This window comes from Prionailurus viverrinus, chromosome C1 (genome assembly GCF_022837055.1).
Source record: "Prionailurus viverrinus isolate Anna chromosome C1, UM_Priviv_1.0, whole genome shotgun sequence".
In the NCBI taxonomy this organism is placed as follows: Eukaryota; Metazoa; Chordata; class Mammalia; order Carnivora; family Felidae; genus Prionailurus; species Prionailurus viverrinus.
The window spans coordinates 193,087,077-193,108,871 of NC_062568.1; the positions used below are offsets into that span (position 1 = coordinate 193,087,077).

Genomic DNA, 21,795 nt, shown 5'->3' on the forward strand with positions numbered 1-21,795 from the left:
ACATCACGAATCAACTAGCAGCAGGATTAAGATCCGTCCGTTTCGAAATAAATTCTGGAACTCCGATGGGGGTCAGAAATAAAATGTCTTCCGTGCAACTCCACCGCCTCCTAGGAGACAAGTTAATAAACCGGCGATGGTCAATAGCGAGAGGGCGGGCCGCGCATTTAGCGTCCCGACGCGGGAGGTAACAGCCCTGGAGGTTTCGGCGCTCGCGCTCCTCCGCTATGGGTAAGACCCGCGCGCGGCTCGCAAGGCCTCCGCGGCCTACATCCGGCCCAGCCCCGCTGCACAAATAAGTGTAGTTAGCACAGACACCGCTGAGAAGAATCCTTCTAAATAGTACGATGTCCACAGGAAAAGCTGGTTGGCTGGCCTGAGAGACTAGACGTAGAGCTAACGAATCGAGCGGGTAAAAACACTCACCAACTCCAACACAATGCCGCTTGCTTTCTCGAAAGGACCGAACAACCCCCAAGGCATCCGTATTTATACCTTCTGAAGCGCGCGTAAGTCAAGGTATCTCTATTGCGCCTGCGCCGTACCATGCGCAGTAAGGGAATCGGAAATTCGCTAAGGGTGCTGGGAATCCATTGCAACTGAAGCCTCCCCTCGCCCCCCACCTGGCTCGGCGGTTTCTCGCGATAATAGGCCATTCGCGCTCGGGGAGCTTGCTGGGGAATGTAAATTACAGAAACTGAGTTTAGAAGTATGTAGCCCGGTAAGTATGTGCTGAGTAGTAAATTTAATTGTCTGCAGTCAACTAACGTAGTCTGGAGAATGTACAGTTAAAGAAACTCGCCAATAAAAACACCCCACTTAGCCGTAATTGTATGCGAAATTGAAAAAGCCGTGTAGAGAAATGCAGAATCTCAAAAGTGATTGAATCTCCCCTGTCGCATCTGAAATAAACATTTGATAAATGCGCAGGTAAATAAGACAAATGCTTCTACAGGAATTGGCTAAAGTTAAAAGCCTCCTATACACAACAATGGATGTATTTAATACTGCTGAACTGTACACCTAAAAATCATTAAAAAGGTAAATTTTACATTAAGTAAGTATATTTTAACACTCGCTCACCTAATATAAAGAAGTAGGCAAGTAAAGAATCCTGAAGATACATATTACATATGAAATATTGCAAACGTGATAGATTTTTTTTTTTTTTTTCAAGAGAGATAGTGCAAGAGTGGGGTTGTGTAGCAGAGGGAGAGGGAGACAAAATCCTAAGTAGGTTCCACACAGTAGGAGCCGACTGGGGGCTCCACCCCATGATGCTGGGATCAAGACCTGAGCTGAAATCAAGGGTCAGTCTCTGAACCCACGGAGCCACCCAGGCACCCCTGTGATAGAATTTTGAATGTGATATTAAGCAAATAGATATTAGGTAAATTAACATGGAGCTATCACAGCCGGGCTACAATGAGTGGAAACATTTATAGTGTTCTTCCTTTAAGATTTTGTTCTGAATACCTTACGTGCATTACTTACTATCACAGCAATTCTAGGACATTGGTATTATTACCTAGATTTTAAGATGTGAAACATGCCCAGGGAGATGGTTCTCAAAGCAAAGTTGTCACACCCAGGGGTCCCTGAGACTCTTCTGGGGGGGGGGGGGTTCCATGAGGTCAAAACTATCTCATAGTAATACTTAGGCTTTCTTTGCCTTTTTCACTGTGTTGACTCTGTACCATAAAGTGAAATGGATAAAACTGCTAGTCCGTTATTATGTTTTCAGGCCCTGTCACCAAACTGTAGTGGTATTGTATTCTTTATCATCACAAATTTACAGTTTAAAAAGAAGTCAGTTTAGGGGCACCTGGTGGCTCAGTCGGTTGAGCACGTGACTTCGGCTCAGGTCATGATCTCACGGTTTGTGAGTTCGAGCCTCCATTGGGCTCTGTGATGACAGCTCAGAGCCTGGAGCCTGCTTCAGATTCTGTGTCTCCCTCTCTCTCTGCCCCTCCCCCGCTCACACTGTCTCTCTCACACACACACAAATAAATAAACATTAAAAAACTTTTTTTTAAAAGTCAGTTTCTGATTCTTAGAAAATAGAGAGGTGGTTGCCAGGGACTTGGGGTATGTGGAAAGGGGGAGGTGTTATTTAACAGGTACAGAATTTCAATTTGGCAAGATGAAAAAGTACTGCAAATCTGTTATACATCAGTGTGCATATAGTGACTACTGAACTGTATACTTAAAAGTGGTTTAAAAAAGGCCCACTTTATGTTTTTTTTAAAGTTTATTTATTTTTTTACTAATCTCGATCCCCAACATGGGGCTTGAACTCACAACCCCAAGATCAAGAATCACGAGCTCTACTGCCTGAGCCAGACAGTGCCTCCCCTGTCACCCCCGTCACCCCACCCCACCCCTACAAAGGCACATTTTATGCTCTGTGTTTTTCTACCACAATAATAAATCGTATCTATAGCAAATTAAAAATAGCTTCCTCTAAGAATGCTGTTGATGAAGAAATAAAAGTCATTAATTTCATTAATTCTCAACCTTTGACTATGCATCTTTTTAATATTAAAAAATTTTTTTTTAAATGTTTGTTTTTGAGACAGAGCATGAGTGGGGGGGAGGGGCAGTGAGAGAGACACACACACAGAATCCAGAGCAGGCTCCAGGCTCTGAGCTGTCAGCACAGAGCCCGACGTGGGGTTCAAACCCATGAACTGTGAAATCATGACCTGAGCCGAAGTCAGACATTTAACCAACTGAGCCACCCAAGTGCCCCTCTTTTTAATATTTTGTGTGATAAAGTGAGAAGTACACATAAAGTACTTTTGTGGTCTGCAAAAGTACAGCATTTGTCTCCAGGAAAAGTACTTCTATGATTGTTTTGAAATGGCCACATCTTTTTCCTGAAATACCATTTTACTTGAAAGAATGGCTGACATCTTTACCAACTATATATCTGTGTGGGATTGGATTTTCTTCATTTACTCCAACCAAAACAATATATAGCAACAGATTGAATACACGAGGAGATATGAGAATTGAGCTGTCTTCTATTAAATCAGACATTAAAGGGGCGCCTGGGTGGCTCAGTCGGTTAAGTGTCCCACTTTGGCTCAGGTCATGATCTCATGGTTCGTGGGTTCGAGCCCCGCGTCGGGCTCTGTGCTGACAGCTCAGAGCCTGGAGCCTGCTTCGGATTCTGTGTCTCCCCCTCTCTCTGACCCTCCCCCGTTCATGCTCTGTCTCTCTCTGTCTCAAAAATCAATAAACATTAAAAAAAATTTTTTTAAAAAATCAGAATTAAGATTTGTAAAAAAATGTAGAACAGTGTCACTCTTCTCCCTGATTATTTCTGGAAAAGTTATTTTTCATAAAAATACATTATTAATGTTAACATGTAATGGGTTATTATTTTGCAATGTATTATATTTCATTATATTATAATTAATTATATAAGTTATATGTTTAAAAATTTTCCCAGTTTTAATTGTAGTACAGTAAGTATCAATAGAAGTCACACACAGATACAAAAGTTCTTGGGGGTTCTGAATAATTTTTAAAAATTTCCAAAACCAAAATGTTTGAGAACCAGTAGTTTACATTTTTTTTTTAACGTTTATTCATTTTTTTGAGAGACAGAGACAGAGCATGAGTGGGGGAGGGGCAGAGAGAGAGAGGGAGACACAGAATCGGAAGCAGGCTCCAGGCTCTGAGTTATCAGCAAAGAACCCTATGCGGGGTTTGAACCCATGAGCCATGAGATCGTGACCTGAGCTGAAGTGGGATGTTTAACAGACCAAGCCACCTAGGTGCCCCAAAGAGAACCAGTACTTTAAAAGAAAGAAGAGGGGCGCCTGGGTGGTGCAGTCGGTTAAGCGTCCGACTTCAGCCAGGTCACGATCTCGCGGTCCGTGAGTTCGAGCCCCGCGTCGGGCTCTGGGCTGATGGCTCAGAGCCTGGAGCCTGTTTCCGATTCTGTGTCTCCCTCTCTCTCTGCCCCTCCCCTGTTCATGCTCTGTCTCTCTCTGTCCCAAAAATAAACGTTGAAAAAAAAAAATTTAAAAAAAAAAAAAAAAAGAAAGAAGACACGTCGGGCTCTGGGCTGATGGCTTGGAGCCTGGAGCCTGCTTCCGATTCTGTGTCTCCCTCTCTCTCTGCCCCTCCCCCATTCATGCTCTGTCTCTCTCTGTCTGAAAAATAAATAAACGTTGAAAAAAAAATTTTTTTTAAAGAAAGAAGACAAATAATTCTGCTCCTGCTCCTTCCCCGGCCATATTACCAGTATTCAGCTCCTTTTTCAATCCCTCGTTCAACATTTATTTAGTGGATATGATTTATCTGCTAGGCATTGTGCTAGACAATGATGACTCTGATATGAAACTTTTTTTTAAAACATTTTATTTTATTTTTTAAAGTATTTATTTTGATAGAGAGAGAGAGAGAGAGCGAGCACACAGGAGAGGAGCAGAGAGAGAGAATCCCAGGCAGGCTCTGCACTTGTCAGCGGGGAGTGTGACATGGGGCTCGATCCCACAATCCTGGGATCGTGACCTGAGCTGAAACCAAGAGTCGATGCTCCAGGGACTGAGCCACCCAGGTGCCCCAAGATTTTATTTTTAAGTAATCCTTACACCCAAGTGCAGCTCAAACTTAAAACCCCTGAGATCAAGAGTTGCAGGCTCTACCAACTGTGAGCCAGCCAGGTACTGACTCGACATGAAACACTTCTGTCTGCGAGAGCCCCCAGTAGGAGAAATAGACATGCCAGCGAATTATACTATCACTTGATGAATGCTGTATTCTGAGAACACAGAGGACAGAGCAACTGAACAATCTGCTCAAGGCTAAAGGAACTTTCCTAGGAGTTGAAATTTGACCTCAAACTTGAAGGGGTGGAGTAAAGGAGTGGAGTATGGATGATGACAGCATTGCAGGCTGAGGCACTAGCAGGACTACGGTCTCCTGGGAAGGGAAAGAAGTCAGCTTGATGAGGTCCACTGAAGGGAGAAGGTGCCTGCACTTTTCACGAGACCAGCAAGTAGGCAAAGGCTGAATTATAAAATATGTTGCAGTCCAGGCCAAAGAGTTTAAATTTTATCTTGCAGGCAGCTAGAGATCAATAAGTTTTGAAGTAAAGGATTGCTGTGACCAGCTTTGCATTTTAGAAAGGTAACTCTAGGGGCGCCTGGGTGGCGCAGTCGGTTAAGCGTCCGACTTCAGCCAGGTCACGATCTCGCGGTCCGTGAGTTCGAGCCCCACGTCGGGCTCTGGGCTGATGGCTCGGAGCCTGGAGCCTGTTTCCGATTCTGTGTCTCCCTCTCTCTCTGCCCCTCCCCCGTTCATGCTCTGTCTCTCTCTGTCCCCAAAAAAATAAATAAACGTTGAAAAAAAAATTAAAAAAAAAAAATCTAGAAAGGTAACTCTAAGCAGTGACAGAGCACGCAGCAGGTGGTGAGGACATGCGCGCCCTTCCTCCTTCCTCTTTCTAGACTCCATCTTCGTGGTTGCAGCTGCAGTGGCCATAGTTCAGTCACCTATGTGCAGCTCTTTGTCCGAGCCCAGGAGCTACACACCCTCAAGGTGACCGGCCAGGAGACGGTCGCCCAGATCAAGGCTCATGTAGCCTCTCTGGAGGGCATCACTCCAGAAGGTCAAGTCGTGGCTCCTGGCAGGCACGCCCCTAGAGGATGAGGCTACCCTGGGTCAGTGTGGAGCGGAGGCTCTGACCACTCTGGAAGTAGCCGCATGCTTGGATGGAAAGTCCGTGGTTCCCTGGCCCATGCTTGGAAAGTAAGAGGGCAGACTCCTAAGGTGGCCAAACAGGAGAAGAAGAAGAAGACAGGTCGAGCCAAGCGGTGGATGCATACAACTGGCCAACCGGCGTTTTGTCAATGTTGTGCCCACCTTTGGAAAGAAGAAGGGCCCAATGCCGACTCCTAAGTCTGTTGTAATCCTGGCTTTCCCCAATAAAGCCACTTAGTCCAGAAAAAAAAAAAAAATAGAAAGGTAACTCTAGTGGCAATATTGGAGGATAAATTAGAGAGATCAGAGGTCATAAAGTCCCATTAAATTCTGTTGGCTTTGAACTTGGATGGTAGACAAGGCAAGAGGAGATACAGGAATCGAGACATTTCAGAGGCAGAGAATGCACAGAACTTACTGTCCCACTGGACCTGCAAAGAGGGGAACTTGCAGATAATAACAAAGTATCAGGCTTAGGAGAGTAAACATGTGGTGGTCGCTAACCCTGATGATTGAGAAAGCACGCTGTGAAGGTAGACAGTAAGGTCCATGTTGGAAGTACACAGAAGTTACCTTGGGGACATTTGGGTGTATAGATGTCCAAAGGGCAACTGGATGTAGGGTTGGAGTCCAGCACAAAATCTGAGTTGCAAAGATTTAGAAGTTGTCAGAATAAGAGTGGTGGCTGATGTCACCTTGGGAGAACAGGGAATGAGAAGACACGAAAACCCATTTGAATGGCATGCTGGGAAGGAGCCAGCAGGGCAGAGAAAGCATGGTCAGAGAACTGAGAAACAGCAGTGTCTGAGAAGCCAAGGAAGAAGTTTGGAGGACTTAGGACATGGCCAAAGCCTCAAAAGCTGCAGACTAGTCAAATACATTAAGAGCTGAAAACAGAGTTTGGATGTGGCCGTTAACTGAGAAGTTGCTGGTGGCCTCAGGCAAAGCCATTGTAGTTTGGATTTAGTTTAGATTTTAACGAGTTGAGTGACTATGGCTGTAGAAATGGAAAACCAGGTATACGGACCAGAGGTTACAAGCCAATGTCGAGAAGCCTATTCAGTTTACATCACTTCTTTTTTTCTGCACCTGTCACTCATTTAGCTCAACTGCTTGGACTGTACAGGGAATGCGAGGTGCTTAACATTAGAATAGATTATGTGGAGGGAGTGTAGGAAAAGCTGGAGGTAGGGCAATAGGTTTAAGAGAAAAGAGATAAGGGAAGATTGTTTTTTCCACAGGTGGTGGATAGGAAGGAGATAAACACTGACTGACTGAATGAGTGAATGAATGAATGGTGGTGCGTGTGTGCCTCTTCAGTACCAGATGGAGGAAAACTGAGGGTGTTTGTCCCTGTCCAATGGCCTCTGTGCTTTCTTGGGGGAAGAAATTAATGGTATCCACACAAGAGACCGATGGAACAAGTGGCCCAGATTGCTGGTGGTTCCTGCTCTACCCTAGAGCCTCCTGGAGCTGAAATTGGTGGTTCAGGCTGGGTTTTGGTTTCAGGGCTTGGCTTTCCTTTGTGGAACGTTCTTATCTCTCAACGGTACGCTTCCTACCCCATCTCCTCCTATTCAATATCCACTGCGTTTGCCCTTTCTGAAAGTGGGTTTTCAAACTTTTGTTTCCAGCTGCGGTCCCCCCTCTCCTGGGCACACTAATCGAAATCTACAAGGACCGTAAATTCATTCATCGTTTCAGCACTGAGCAACATGCACCTTCAAAACACCCTTCTGTAGACAATGCTTAACCTCAAAAGAGCGATGGCAATTTGAGACCTCTTCGGAGCTCGGTGGGGTTTGGTCTTTGGAGGGCAAGAGAAGGAAAACCTGGGAGCTGGTGGAACCCAATGACACGGGCAGTTGTGACTCATGGTTTCTTTGAACTCTTGGTAAAGGGTGGTGTACTAATCAAAGCCAGTCTCTGAAGTGACAAGAGGAAAGTGAGTCATTTGGTGAGGCTACAGGGATTGAAACTGGGCTGCTTGCCAGAGGAGTACATGAGGTAGGAGCTGTCCTGCTATGCTGTCAGCCTCAAGTCTATTTCCATGGGGTCCACACACAGTAAGTCCTTGGAGGGACAATCACTGGGATGCAATTGCCTGTCCCTGAATATACGCAGTGAATACATAATTTGCTTTGACCTTTGGGAAGCAACTTCACCTCCCAGGTTCTTTTTCCCCTTACCTCCCAAATTAGGGGTGGGATAAATAGGATAAAGGACCCGGTGCTATACCACAGGGGCGGGTGGTGGTGGTGGTCACAGTTGACTTTTTGTCATATGTGTGCACAGACACAACATGACTGACCTTACCTCTGGCTACACTTAATAATGTTAGTATTATTTCTCCCCCTCATATATTTCTTTTAGGGCATCTAGTAGTATTTTACGTACCATTTATAAGCTAGCTTAAATCTTTTGGAATAAGGTAGAACGTCAAAAACAAACAAACAAACAAACAAACAAACACTTCAGGGGCACCTGGGTGGCTCAGTTGGTTAAGTGTCCAACTTTGGCTCAGGTTATGATCTTGCAGTTTGAGCCCTGCGTCAGGCTTTGTGCTGACAGCTCAGAGCCTGGAGCCTGCTTCCGATTCTATTTCCCTCACTCTGTCCCCCTCCCCCACTCACACTCTGTCTCTCTCCCTCTCAATAAATAAATAAATAAAAAATAAATAAAGCACTTCATACCAGAATAGTATACTTTGTCTTTTTTTAATTCTAAAATACTTTATAATTAATATTGATAGGAAGACTGATATACAATGCAATTATTTACTTTACAAGGAGATTCTGTACATCAGGGAAGCATCTTAAAGTACAATACATCAGACTTTTATTTCTTCTTTACATTATGATTACGAATTGTTACTTACATAAAAAGGGAACACAAAATCCATTTTATATATATATATATACATATATATATGTATATATGTATATATATATATATATATATATATATATATAAACACCTGAAAGGACTTGACCCCCAAAGTATCTTGTTTCAAAAAAACGTGAATGAGATGAAAGATGAACCAGAGTCCTTTGTGGCACACAGAAAGCAGACAAGTAGCTCAGGAAATCCAATTCTGTTTCACACTTGGCACATTAAGGGAAAGCGAGGCAGCAGCAGAGGGTTTGGAAATGTCACCGTAACCACAGAGAATGCTAGCATAAGTCAGTCTCCAAAGCAACAGAGAGCTTCGGAGAAGTCATGTGTGTGACCGCCTTATATTCAGACCTCTCACAACAGTGTACAACTGTCACTCCTCTTCCTGCAGTCATACCAAATTGTAATGAGCTTCAAGGAGCTGTGGACCCTCTCTAGCTCCATAGCCGCAAAGCATCGGGCAGTAACGGAGTAATCGGAGTGCTTCCCGATTCCCCATACAGAGAGAAGACACTACCTTTTTAAGGTCACCTCAGCTCTTTTGTTTTGACCTCATGGGTTCTCACTGTTCAGCAAATCTTATATGGACATATTAGGAGAAAACGAGTAAGAATCTAGTGAACAATTACAACAGGGACTGCAGAAGAAATCGGCGAAACAGCCACAATTTTCTGAACATTAAAGGAAAAAGGCCACATTCATCAGTTAAATAGGGACACATTTTTTTCTTCCGCTTAGTCTGGATAGGAATTAGAGGGAAATGGTGAGGCAGTATGGTTTTCCAAATAAAAAAGAAAGCAAATCAATTTTCTGTTTTAGGAACATTTCATATTAATATACATTACAAATACAAAAAGGGGTGGGGGCCGAGCCAAGGCCCAGGCACCAACGACACTGGCTCCTGCTTGGCAGAGGAGGGGTACGTGAGGTGGAAGGAGCCAGAGAGGCTCAGCAGGGGGACGGGTACCTGGAGGGGAGAGGGTGAGTACAGCAGGGAAGGGCAAACAGCACTGAGCAGGAGGGAGGAACAGCGGGTCCTGACTGTGCTCCTCCTACTTCCGCCTCCAAAGTCCTCTTCTGGTCCGCACCCCACTTCCCTAGGACCTTGCAGTGACTCCGGCTGGAAGCGTGGGGGCCCACAGCAGGCGGCTGGCTCCCACAGAGTTGCCACAACTCTGTTTTCCGGAGGAGAACACATCTATTGGTCAGAATGATTTAGAATATCATTTGGTGCGACAAATGTACAACAGCTTATAAAATTTAAGCCATGGGTTAGTTTTGTGCCAAAATGCCATTAACAGAGAGGCCTTTTTTGGTTTTGTTTTTGTATACAGAAAACACATATGCTTTCTCACTGTCTTAACTTGGAATCTAATTGCAGCTCAGATTGTTTAATAGGCAGGAAAAACACAAGTTTCCAGCACTTCTTCAAGATCATTTTTTTTTTTTAAATTTAAAAAATAAAAATCAGGATGACTTGTGCCAGAAAGGAACATGTCAGATCCTGAGCTCCCCTCAGGCCGCGCTGCCCGAAGAGGACTTTATTGCTGTGTGACAAGAGGTATAGTGCGCTGCTTTCCACTGACGTTCCGATGTGGTGTGGAGGTGTCCCCGGGAGGTGGGGGCCCCTCTGCCAGAAGGCTGGGGGCCTCCAGAAGGTTTTTCCCACCACCAATTGGATTTGATGGCTGGGGCCACACAAGGGGCACCCACGACCAGGACAGGGCAGGTAAGGCGAATGGTGCGAACTGTGCCCCAGCACAGGCGTCATCTTGGGGCGACGGTGTGGGTGGCCACTAACACTCGGAACCGGCAAGGGGCCCAGAGCGTGGGTGGGTGCTGAGGCAGACCCCTCAAGTATGATGCAATGTTAAAAGGTTCAAAAGCACGGATGAAGTGTTCAGTTTTGCCCAAAGCAGCACATGACCACCCATTCCAGTGAAATGCTACATTCAGAGAAGTGCTGTTCACCCCAGAGCTACATCCCCGAGGACTCAATCCTGGCTGTGCTGCGAAGGGCAGAAGTTCCTTCCACATCACTCTGGAGACCGAAGCAGCCAAGCAGCCCTGTTTTGGGGGGGCTGTTTAGCTCCTCTCTCAGACTTCAGCATCATGGACGATGGTAGCTAAAAGAGATGAGCAAAAAGGGCTGAGTTACCAGGTATAGTAGCTTGTTTTGCTGTGATTATATGAATAGTCATGAAATGTTACGCTCTAATTTTTTTTTTTTAACTTTTATTTATTTTTGAGACAGAGAGAGACAGAGCATGAATGGCAGAGGGTCAGAGAGAGAGGGAGACACAGAATCCAAAACAGGCTCCAGGCTCTGAGCTGTCAGCACAAACTCAGACTGCGAGTTCATGACCTGAGCAGAAGTCGGACACTCAACCGACTGAGCCACCCAGGTGCCCCTAGGCTCTAATTTTTAAAAACTGCCTCTCTGCTACTCTAATTCTACCTAACTTTTCTTCTTCTTCTTCTTCTCTCTCTCTCTCTCTCTCTCTCTCTCTCTCTCTTTTTTCAAGTAATCTCCACACCCAATGTGCGGCTTGAACTCATGACCTCGAGATCAAGAGTCACTCAAGGACTGAGCCAGCAAGGAGCCCTATTTTCCCTAGAGCGCTTTTCTGGTTCATTTTCCACAAACAATTTTCCCCTTAAGAGCCACTCATGATTTTATATTTTGAGGCTTTGCTTCCCTCCCTGGGCTCTCAGCCTGAAGATCCAACTGTCTTCTAGGCATCTCCACCTCAGTGTGTCACAAGTTTGTCAAGCTCAACATACACAATGTGTTTTCCAGTTTGTTTACCGTCTGCCTTCTGCTTTTAGAAGAAAAGCTCCTTGAGGACAGGGACTTTATCTTGTTCTATGTTCTATTCTAAGCACCTCCTTAGTACTGTTATCTACCAGGTAGCAGGTGTGTGATAAATATTTGCTGAATAAATGTCCTGAAGTGTTCACCTCAACTCCTCATTGACTTCGCAGACATCAAAAATGACAAGTTTGAGATCTAAGAGTCCCTTGACTACTTTCTTTAATTCATCCCTGGAATCAAGAGATTGCCCAACCTGGTCCTGTGCTTGAAATGGTGTCCAAATCCATCTCTCTCGCATTCTCACAATCGCTTCCCTGGTTAGCTACCAGTGTGCTCCCTGTGACTATTTTAGTTACATACATACATACATTTATTTATTTAAAGTTTTTTATTTTTATTTTTATTTTTTAGTAATATCTACACCCAGTGTGGGGCTCAAATGCACAATCCCAAATCTAGAGTCGCACGCTCTTCTGACTGAGCCAGCCAAGCGTCCCTAGTTTATTTACTTCCTGCCTGGTTTCCTTGCTGCTAGTTTCTTTGTCCTACTACATCACCTTCCATCGATCCACCAGAGCTCCACCTGAAACGCTCAGAACTCCAGTGGTTCCAGTGTCCTAGCATAACAGTCAAGGCTCTTCAGGGTGTGACCCTAACCCATTGCGTTGGTCTCCTCTTCACCACACTGCTCCCATGTGTCCCCTGCTCCGTGACATTTTCCATAACCCAGAGATAGTGTGCACTTGGCTCACCTCCCGTAGCCTTGTTAATGCTGGTCCCTCTGCTTACAATGCTGCTTGGTAATGCTGGTTCCTTCCTTCTTGTTCAAATAAATTCTTTCACGTGCTTTAAGATCCAGCCTAAGTGGCATCATCTCTATGACTCTTTCTTTTATTGTTGCTCGCTATAGTACTTTATTATTATTGTAACAACAATGAGAATGGCTAACACTGACATAGCCAGAAAACGGTGGAGTTGGGATACGAAATCTGGCCGATTTAGGACTTAGAATGACTGGGGCATTTATCATATTGATTGCACTATATATTTAGTAGTGCACAGGTCGTTTTCCAGATTAGAGCACAGTCTTCTTGCTGGCAAATTTGGCTTGTTATTTGAGTTCGTATTACATTGCCCTGAATAGGGTTACTGGCTGTTCAAAAAATGTGCCTTCTCTCCCACACTGAGCGTAGAGCCTGCTTAAGATTCTCTCTCTCTCCCTCTGCCCCCCACTCACTCACTCGTGCTCTGTCTCTCTCAAACAAAATTTGCCTTCTCTACTATCTCAGTTCGGTACAAAAAAATTCTGTAATTAAAAGAACCATTTGCCTGGATTGTGATGGAAAAACGTTTAACAATTATTTTATTTTCCAACTTTGCTTGCTTGCTTCTTTTTATAGCAAACTGTAATTGTCATTGTATTTTCCTTCATTTAACCTCTTTAAAAAAAAAAAAAAAGTTTATTTACTTAGAGAGAAAGCATGCAAGCAGGGGAGGGGCAGAGAATTCCAAGCAGGCTCTGCACTGTCAGTGCAGAGCCCAACATGGGGCTCAATCTCATGAACCATGAGATCATGACCTGAGCCAAAACCAAGAGTCAGAGGCTTAACCAACTGAGTCACCCAGGCACCCCACCTTTTTTTTTTTTTAAGTTTACTTTTAGTAATTTCTACAACCAACGTGGGGCTTGAACTCATGACCCCAAGATCAAGAGTCGCATGCTCTTCTGACTGAGCAAGCCAGGTGCTCCTAGCCTCTCTTTATACATGTTCTGAGAGTCACCTACATACTTTCATTGATTCCATTTGTAGCCAGCTGATTCTTTAGGTGGGTCCTTAATCACAATAGTAATTCCACACCAAAATACTTCTTGGCTTGTTTCATGAAGACAGGGAACTAAAATGAAGTTTATATACTAAATTGGTAAGATCAGCAGTGCTAGAAATAACCGAAACCAGAGAGGGCGAGATACTGTCTAACTTAGCAACAATTTCCTTATACAACACCTGGGACACTGAGGCACAGGAAGAGAGCACCCAGGGGCTTTCCACCAGTCATTCCTTTTTCCACTCCTGGTTCTGCAACTTACTTAACCTTTTTGGGACTGTTTCGTTTTGTTTCTTCTCTCTTCTCTTCTCTTTTCTTGTTTTAGATAAGCTCCACACCCAATGTGGGGCTTGAACTTATGACCCTGAGATCAAGAGTCACACTCAACCGACTGAGCCAGTCAGGTGCTCCTGGGCCTGTTTCTTCATCAACAAAATGGGGATATTAAGAAAGCCTGTGGGGTTATCGCAAGGATTAAATAATATACGTAAAATGCCACACTCAGTATAGGCATTTCCTACTGCCTCTTAGTTGTCATCCCTGTCTCTGAATGTAGTCTTCTTGCAGTCAACATGCTGTCTGCTTCTTTTAATGATGGCATTAAGAGTCCTTCCCATCTGGACAACTCTGTTGTGTCTGTTTTGTGGTAGAGCTCTACTTAGCTCACAGTATTTGGCGCTTACCGTGTAAAATGTTTGCTCTCTTCATGAACCTCCATCTCTGAGCTTTTAAATTCATTTAATTCTTTTCTTATGGCAGCCTGTGGAGTAGAAACAAAAATGTTTTAGCATCTTCTGTCGGCCATAGTACATATAGCAGTGTCATTTGCCATTTATTCTCGCTTGTGCTTATTAACTTCATGAGTCACTGCAACCCATAGCAGGCAACCCGGAGCGAGCAAAGGAGCCAGGTCCACACGCCGAGCCTGGTACATGTCGCCTTTCTTAATACTATTTATCTCATTATAAACCGAATCTCTCTAGTTACATCAGAACACCTAGAGAGCTAAAAAGAGATAGTGTAACTTTTATATACTTTTTTTATAGTTTTATAGTTTTACAGCATGTAAAAATGCTTTTCCTATTATACAAGTGAAATACAGGTCATTACTAAAACAGACCACCCAAACTCCCTCCAACAGAAATAACCACCATTAAAATGTGTTTTATTTCCTTCCAGATTTGTGGACTCTGTGATGTAGCACGGATTTTCTTTCTTTCTTTTTTTTTTTTTTTTGGTTGTGGTGATGGTGGTGGTGATGGAGTCATTAGTATAAAGTTTTGGTTCGTACATCTTGGCATTTTATATCTTGATTAGAAATTTAACATATCAAAAAGTAAAAATATTATGTTTTCCCCTTCTAGTTAGTGTATTACATTCTTCAAATAGACACACACACACACACACACACACACACACACACACACACAGAAACAGGCACCTTGTCAGCAGGGGTCAGTTTGGTCCAAGGTTTGTCAGCTCGCCGGTCATAATCTTGAGCATCTGTTACCTCCACATATTCATTAAATCTCAGAATCTTCCTGGCAAGTAGTTCAGCCACAGTCGGCCTCTGACTGAGCTGAAAGAAATGGAGCCTCTTAATTCATTATGCCAGGGATGAGGCATCAATCATGCATTCAAACCGCCTCTAACCCAGCGCTTCAACCTTACTGCACACTGGAATTGCCTGGGGACCTTTAAACATGACTGATCCCTGGGTCCATTCCCAAAGATTCTGGGTATTGGGAGGTTTTGTTTAAAAACATTTTTTTTTTTGTTTATTTATTTTTGACACAGAGACAGACAGAGCATGAGCAAGGGAGAGGCAGAGAGAGAGGAGGAAGACACAGAATCCGAAGCAGGCTCCAGGCTCTGAGCTGTCAGCACAGAGCCCGACACGGGGCTCAAACTCATCAACCATGAGATCGTGACCTGAGCCGAAGTCTGATGCTCAACCGACTGAGCCACCCAGAGGCCCCTTGTTTTGTTTTTTTTTTAAAGCTCCTGAATGCCACAGCTAACATTGAGAACCATAGCTATAAACCAGTATAACCAGTATACCCGGTGTTTCTCAAACTTTAATATGCATACAAAGCATTTGGGGATCTGGTTACAATGTAGATTTTGATTAAGGTCTGAGGTGCGGCCTGAGATTCCGCATCTCTACAAGCTCCCAGGTGATGCCAATGCTGCTGGTCTGTGGACTACATTTTGGGGAACAAAAGGATCAGAGCTAGACACTAACATATAATACATTAGGAAGCGAATACCTTTAATATGAAAGCAAGGTCTAGTGGGTAATATAAAGGGTGAATTTCCTTTTATTATGAATAATGCCAAGATCTGGTAACGAATCAGGATTTAAGGTTGCATAGTCAGGTAACCTGCTCAATCTGAAGGCATTGAGTCCAGCTCTGGCCTCTAGACTGAGCTCCCCTCAATCTAACAAGGATAATTCCTCTGTTCCTGGGGAAGGGGAAAAGTGGGAGAAATCAGGAAGAAACCGTCTAGATCCTTTGCTCTTCTGGGGATTCTTGTAAGTTTTAAGAAATATCGGGGCGCCTGGGTGGTGCAGTCGGTTAAGCGTCCGACTTCAGCCAGGTCACGATCTCGCGGTCCGTGAGTTCGAGCCCCGCGTCGGGCTCTGGGCTGATGGCTCAGAGCCTGGAGCCTGTTTCTGATTCTGTGTCTCCCTCTCTTTCTGCCCCTCCCCCATTCATGCTCTGTCTCTCTCTGTCCCCAAAAAAATAAACGTTGGAAAAAAAAAAACAAAAAAAAAAAAGAAATATCTAGAGAGTTCAGGCCAAATCAGAATCTACAGGAGGCAATTACAAACTATTATTGTGGGAAGGAAAGGAAAAAGCTTAAAAGCCAACACAGGTCTAGGACAGAAAAGATTCTACCCCATTCGATCTGGGACCAAGAACAAATCCCAGTTGGTGTTTTTATACTTCTGGTTTATATACTTCTGGTATCACTAAGGGTCAGTTCAGTTCTTTCTGATTAGAAAACACCAGTGTGCCTTGCAAAATTGAATGCTACACACTCCTTCTGTTACCGTCTCTATTACTTCAACAGGTTTTAGAGTCTACATCAAATTCCAGGTTTGCCAAATAAAAGGTCAGAATTTATGCAAACATTAATGGAGCACCTTGTGCCAGGCATTCTTTAAATAGTAAAAATGGGATAAAAGTGCTTTTCAAAAAAAAATTTTTTTTAATGTTTATTTTTGAGAGAGAGAGGACAGAAAGTGAGTGGGCGGGGGGGGGGGGGGAGGCAGAGAGAGAGAGGGAGACACAGAATCTGAAGCAGGCTCCAGGTTCTGATCTGTCAGCACAGAGCCTGACATGGGGCTTGAACCCACGAACTGTGAGATCATGACCTGAGCCAAAGTCAGATACTTAACTGATTGAGCCACCCAGGTGCCCCAAAAGTGCTTTTTTTTTTTAAAATGTTTATTTTTCAGAGAGAGAGAAAGAAAGAGAGAGAGAGAGAGAGAGAGAGAGAGAGAGCATGAGAAGGGCAAGGGTATAGAGAGGGAGACAGAGGATCTCAAGTGGGCTGTGTTGACAGCACAGAACCGGATGCAGGGCTCGAAGTCATCAACTGTGAGATCATGACTTGAGCTGAAGTCAGACATTTAACAGTCTGAGCCACCCAGGCACGCCCCAAAAATGCTCTTGATAATGTTGTGTTGTTTTCAGTATCTGCATCATGTATTACATTTTCATAGCAACCTATGGCAATTCAAGTCAAACGTTTCTTTCTAACCAAATAGGTCATTCAAATACAAGATACGTGGTCAGTAGACAGACTGAAACCGAACAGCTGGGCTACATACCTTTCTAGTAAGACGACGTTTAATCTCTCGTTTTTCTGCCTGCCGATCAGCTTCATTTTTAGCTACAGTCAATAGTCCAAAACAAAGAATATTACTTCAAAATGGCCATTTGCATATCAAAGTATTCAGTAATCACACGGCAGATATTTCTTATAGGCTCCAAGTCAGAATAAAATACGAACTTTGGGGATGGCCAATCAAGATAATTTTCTTGTCAACTGGTAGAGTCAAATACTTAGGAGCGTCAGCAGCACTACGGTACCAAATCCAGCCAGCTGCCTGTATTTTTACTGTCCATGAGCTATTAATGATCTTTACATTTTTTAACTATTTATTTTACGTGAGAGAATAAATAATAATAATATAATATATAATATATAATAATAAATAAATATTTTGAGAGAGTGCCTGCACCTGTGCGCAGGCAGAGGGGGAGAGGGGGAGAGAGAGAATCTCAAGCAGGCTCCACGCTGTCAGCACAGAGCCCAATATATAGGGCTTGATCTCACAAACCATGAGACCATGACCTGGGCTGAAATCAAGAGTTGGAAACTTAACTGACTGAGCCACCCAGGCGCCCCTGGATCTTTACATTTTTAAGTGATTATATTTACTATGTGCCCTTTAGAAAAACTCTGCAGATTCTTGCTCAAGAGCAACCCCCAAGAATGAAGAATGGAGATCACACTAAATTTCATGTGATATGTCTACAAAGGTTTCTAAGTTTAAAATTCACTTAGTGACTAAGCTGTATATATCCACATAGTGATGAGGGAACAGGGGGGATGGACTGGGCAGACTGAGCATGCCCACAAGTAACTCTATGAAGCCTAATCCTCTCAGTGTGGTGGATTTTAAGGGCAAAACTCATCCTATAATCTGGAAAACTAAATCAAATGTATATCAGATTGAATGTTATTTTAGGAAGGTAATTATGCACATAGAAAGTAAATGAAACACATGGTCTTATTTTGTGACTTTAGATGTACCAAAGTCTTAAAAAATGAAAAAGACAGGAAGGCTCCTGCATCTGGGCCTCGCTTTGGGCCCTAGCCCTCAAAGTCCACTAGGAATAGGAAGGTGCACAGCCACAACCTCACTTCCCTGAGGAGGAAAGTTGGGCAGTATCTGCCACATGCTGTCAAATCCTCCCACATGGTCAAAGCAGGTCTCAGGATACTGTGAGAATATCAGAACAAAATTTTCTGGAGGTTCCCAGTACACTAAGCAATACTATACTGATATCTTGTAAAGGAAGCTTGGGGGAGTTCTGTTCCTTCCGGAGAAAAGATATGAATAGTCCTTCCTGGGCCGAACACCCTCTCCTTGGCCCTTGCAGAAAATGCTTCTCTTCTCTACTCTAGTATGTGCCTTAAAGTCAGAAATCTACAAAGAAAAGCTGCACAACTTTATGCCCAGAGCCGGACTCACGTTGTAGTATATTCCGCTGTTCTAGTTCTTCTGCTGTCGGTCTTTGACTCAGTCGTCTAAAAAGGAGATAAATAAGGGTATTGCCCATGTTAAACCTCCCAATTCCACTTATTCAGAATTGCTTTGCTCTCCGTTTATATTAGCCCCTACATTAGCACGAAAGCAATACATTTTCAAACTGTTTTGGTATTTCATTTGTTTATCTGATTGTTTATGAAACGATTTTCATGTTGAAAGTGTTAACATGGATATTATAACATAAAAAGAAACCGTACATGCAAACAGGAGGAAAAGATTCCAATGCTAGCTCTGATATTAACGAGCCCTGTCACCACAAAAGAGCTCAGTCAGATCCTGGGTGTACTCATCTGTGAAGTGAAGGTTTGCACTGGACTGGAAGCTCCCAAACAGACCTGCGGAAGGAGCACAGGCCCTCAAGACACGTAACAGAAATTCTAACCCAGAAAACCAGAATGAGGACTGAGATTTTAATAGATATATATTTTTACAATCCTTCTCACGACTCTGATATCTTTCTTTTGATTTTTAAACCAGTGATTTCGCAACTACTGGAATTTAAAGTTGTCTCTCTCTCTTTCTCTCTCTTTTTTTAAATCTGAATCTGAAGCAGGCTCCAGGCCCTGAGCTGTCAGCACAGAACCTGATACGGGGCTTGACCTCATGAACCGTTAGATCATGACCTAAGCCAAAATCAAGAGTGGGATGATGAACGAACTAAGCCACCCAGAGACCCCTCATTTCCATTTTATAATTTCAATCTCCCTGCCCCCCGCAAATAAACCTGCTTTATGTACCTATAGTTTTCAATTTCTAAAATTTTATATATGGAGCACCTGGGTGGCTTAGTCGGTTAAGTGTCTGACTTAAGCTCAGGTCACGATCTCACAGTTGTGAGTTCGAGCCCCACGTCGGCCTCTGTGCTGACAGCTCAGAACCTGGAGCCTGCTTCGGATTCTGTGTCTCCCTCTCTCTGTCACCCTCCACCACTCGTGTTCTCTCTCTCTCTCTCTCAAAAATAAATAAAACATTAAAAAAATAAAAAAAATTTTTTTTAAATGTTTTATTTATTTTTGAGAGAGAGAGAGAGAGAGAGAGAGAAACAGAGACAGAGACAGAGCACGAGTGGGGGAGGAGCAGAGAGAGAGGGAGACAGAATCCGAAACAGGCTCCAGGCTCTGAGCTGTCAGCACAGAGCCTGACACGGGGCTTGAACTCACAAACCGTGAGATCGTGACCTGAACTGAAGCTGGACGCTCAACCGACTGAGCCACCCAGGCGCCCCTAAAAAAATTTTATATAAAACAATATAGTATGTGCTTTTTTTTTTTTTTTTTTTTTTTTTGGTCAACCCTCTTGCAGCATAATTACTGAGCTCTATCTGAGTTGTAGCATCATAAACTGTTGCTTTTTTTTTCCCTGTGCAGTATTCCACTGAATGATCACGCCACAATTTGTTCATCCATTTGCCCTGTGATGGATATTTATGTTGTTTCTATTTTTTTTAGGGTGGCTATTAGAAATAATAGCTAATGGAATAGCTGGATCATACATTTGATTTTTTAAAAGAAATTTACAAATTGTTTCCTAAAATAGTTCTACTATTTTACACTGCTACCACCACCGGTGTATGAGAATCCAGCTGCTCCTTATCCTTAGCAACTCTTGGTATTATTAGTCTTTTAAATTGTACAATTTTAGCCAACCTACTGGGCTTGGAGTGGTTTCTCACTGTGGTTTTAATCTGCATTTCCCTAATGACTAAGGATGTTGAGCATCTTTCCATATGCTTATTTGCCATCTGTGTATCTTCTTTGAAATCTTCTCCCCACCTTTTAAGAATTGGGTTGTTGTTTTCTTATTAAGTTTGGTGAGTTCTTCCTAGATATAAGACCTTTGTCAGATGCATGATTCACAAATATTTTCTGCCAGTTTGTGGCTTGTTTTTTACCTTCTCTTCAGTGTCTTTCAAAGAACAAAAATGTTTTATTTAGATGAAGTGCAGTTCATCAATGTTTTTCACTTAAGAATCATGCTTTTGAGATCATGGCTGAGAAATCTAACTTCTAGAAGTTTTGTAGCTTTAGCTCTCATATTTAAATGCAGGATTCATTTTGAGTTAATTTTTTGTATATGATGCAAGGCAAGGACTGAAGTAATTTTTATGCACCATTTGTTGAAAAAACCATCCTTTCTTCATGAAATTATCTTTGTACCTCTTTCAAAAATGGGCTGTACATATACGGGTGGGTGGATTTCTGGGCTCTCTTTTCCGTGCAGTTTATCTATCTTCATGTCAACGCCACACTGATTAGGTTACTTTAGCTTTATAATCTTCTTAAAAAAATTTTTTTAAAGTTTATTTGAGACAGAGTGCATGAGTGAGCGTGGGAGAGGGGCAGAGGGAGAGGGAGAGGGAGAGAGGGAGAGAGAGAGAGAGAGAGAGAGCGAGAGCACCCCAAGCGGGCTCTGCACTACCAGTGCAGAGCCCGATACAGGGCTTGAACTCACGAATCATAAGATCATGACCTGAGCAGAAGTTGGACACCAAGTGAACAACCCAGGTGCCCTATATCCTTTTTTTTTTTTTTTTAAAGTTTATTTTTGAGACAGAGAGCAAGTGGGGGAGGGGCAGAGAGAGATGGGGACAGAGTATATGAAATAGACTCTGCACTGACATTAGAGAGCCCGATGCAGGGCTCAAACCCACAAACTGTGGGATCATGACCTGACCTGAAGTTGGACGCTTACCTAAATGAGCCACCCATGCACCCCTATAATCTGTCTTAATCATATTGTGTTAGTCCTCTAACCCTGTTCTTTTTCATAGTTGCTTTGGTTATTCTAGTGTATTTTATATATCCATAAGAATTTTATTTTATTTTATTTATTTTTAAAAAATGTTTACTTATTTTTGAGAGAGAGACAGAGCATGAGCGGGGGAGGGGCAGAGAGAGAGGGAAACACAGAATCCTTAGCAGGCTCCAGGCTGAGCTGTTAGCACAGAGACCAATGCAGGGCTCAAACTCATGAACTGTGAGATCATGACCTGAGTAGAAGTCGGATGCTCAACCGACTGAACCAACCAGGCGCCCCTCCATAAGAATTTTTAAATCAGTTTGCCAATTAAAAAAAAAGCCTTCTGGGGGTTAGTTTGATTGGAATTGTATGTATTGTTATCTTACAGTACTTGAGACCTCTGACCCATGAATATGGTATTTCTCTCCATTTATTTAATTCTTCTTTACTT

General features: G+C 43.2%; 1 protein-coding gene and 1 pseudogene across 8 annotated transcripts in view; one reads left to right on the plus strand and one right to left on the minus strand.

Moving 5' to 3' along the window:
* Window positions 1-136: 136 nt before the first annotated feature.
* LOC125171779 (FAU ubiquitin-like and ribosomal protein S30) lies at window positions 137-7,141 on the plus strand (annotated as a pseudogene).
* A 1,275-nt stretch (window positions 7,142-8,416) lies between these two features.
* PHACTR4 (phosphatase and actin regulator 4) overlaps window positions 8,417-21,795 on the minus strand; it is a 101,583-nt gene continuing 88,204 nt past the window's right edge. For all 8 annotated transcript variants that reach the window (XM_047870055.1, XM_047870052.1, XM_047870057.1 and 5 more), the window contains 5 exons: window positions 18,528-18,583; window positions 17,097-17,158; window positions 14,697-14,834; window positions 13,939-14,015; window positions 8,417-10,739 (listed from right to left, as the gene is read on the minus strand). In XM_047870055.1, coding sequence (XP_047726011.1) covers window positions 10,724-10,739; window positions 13,939-14,015; window positions 14,697-14,834; window positions 17,097-17,158; window positions 18,528-18,583 — 349 coding nt within the window. In that variant the 3' untranslated portion in view covers window positions 8,417-10,723. The remainder of the gene's footprint in view (window positions 10,740-13,938; window positions 14,016-14,696; window positions 14,835-17,096; window positions 17,159-18,527; window positions 18,584-21,795) is intronic.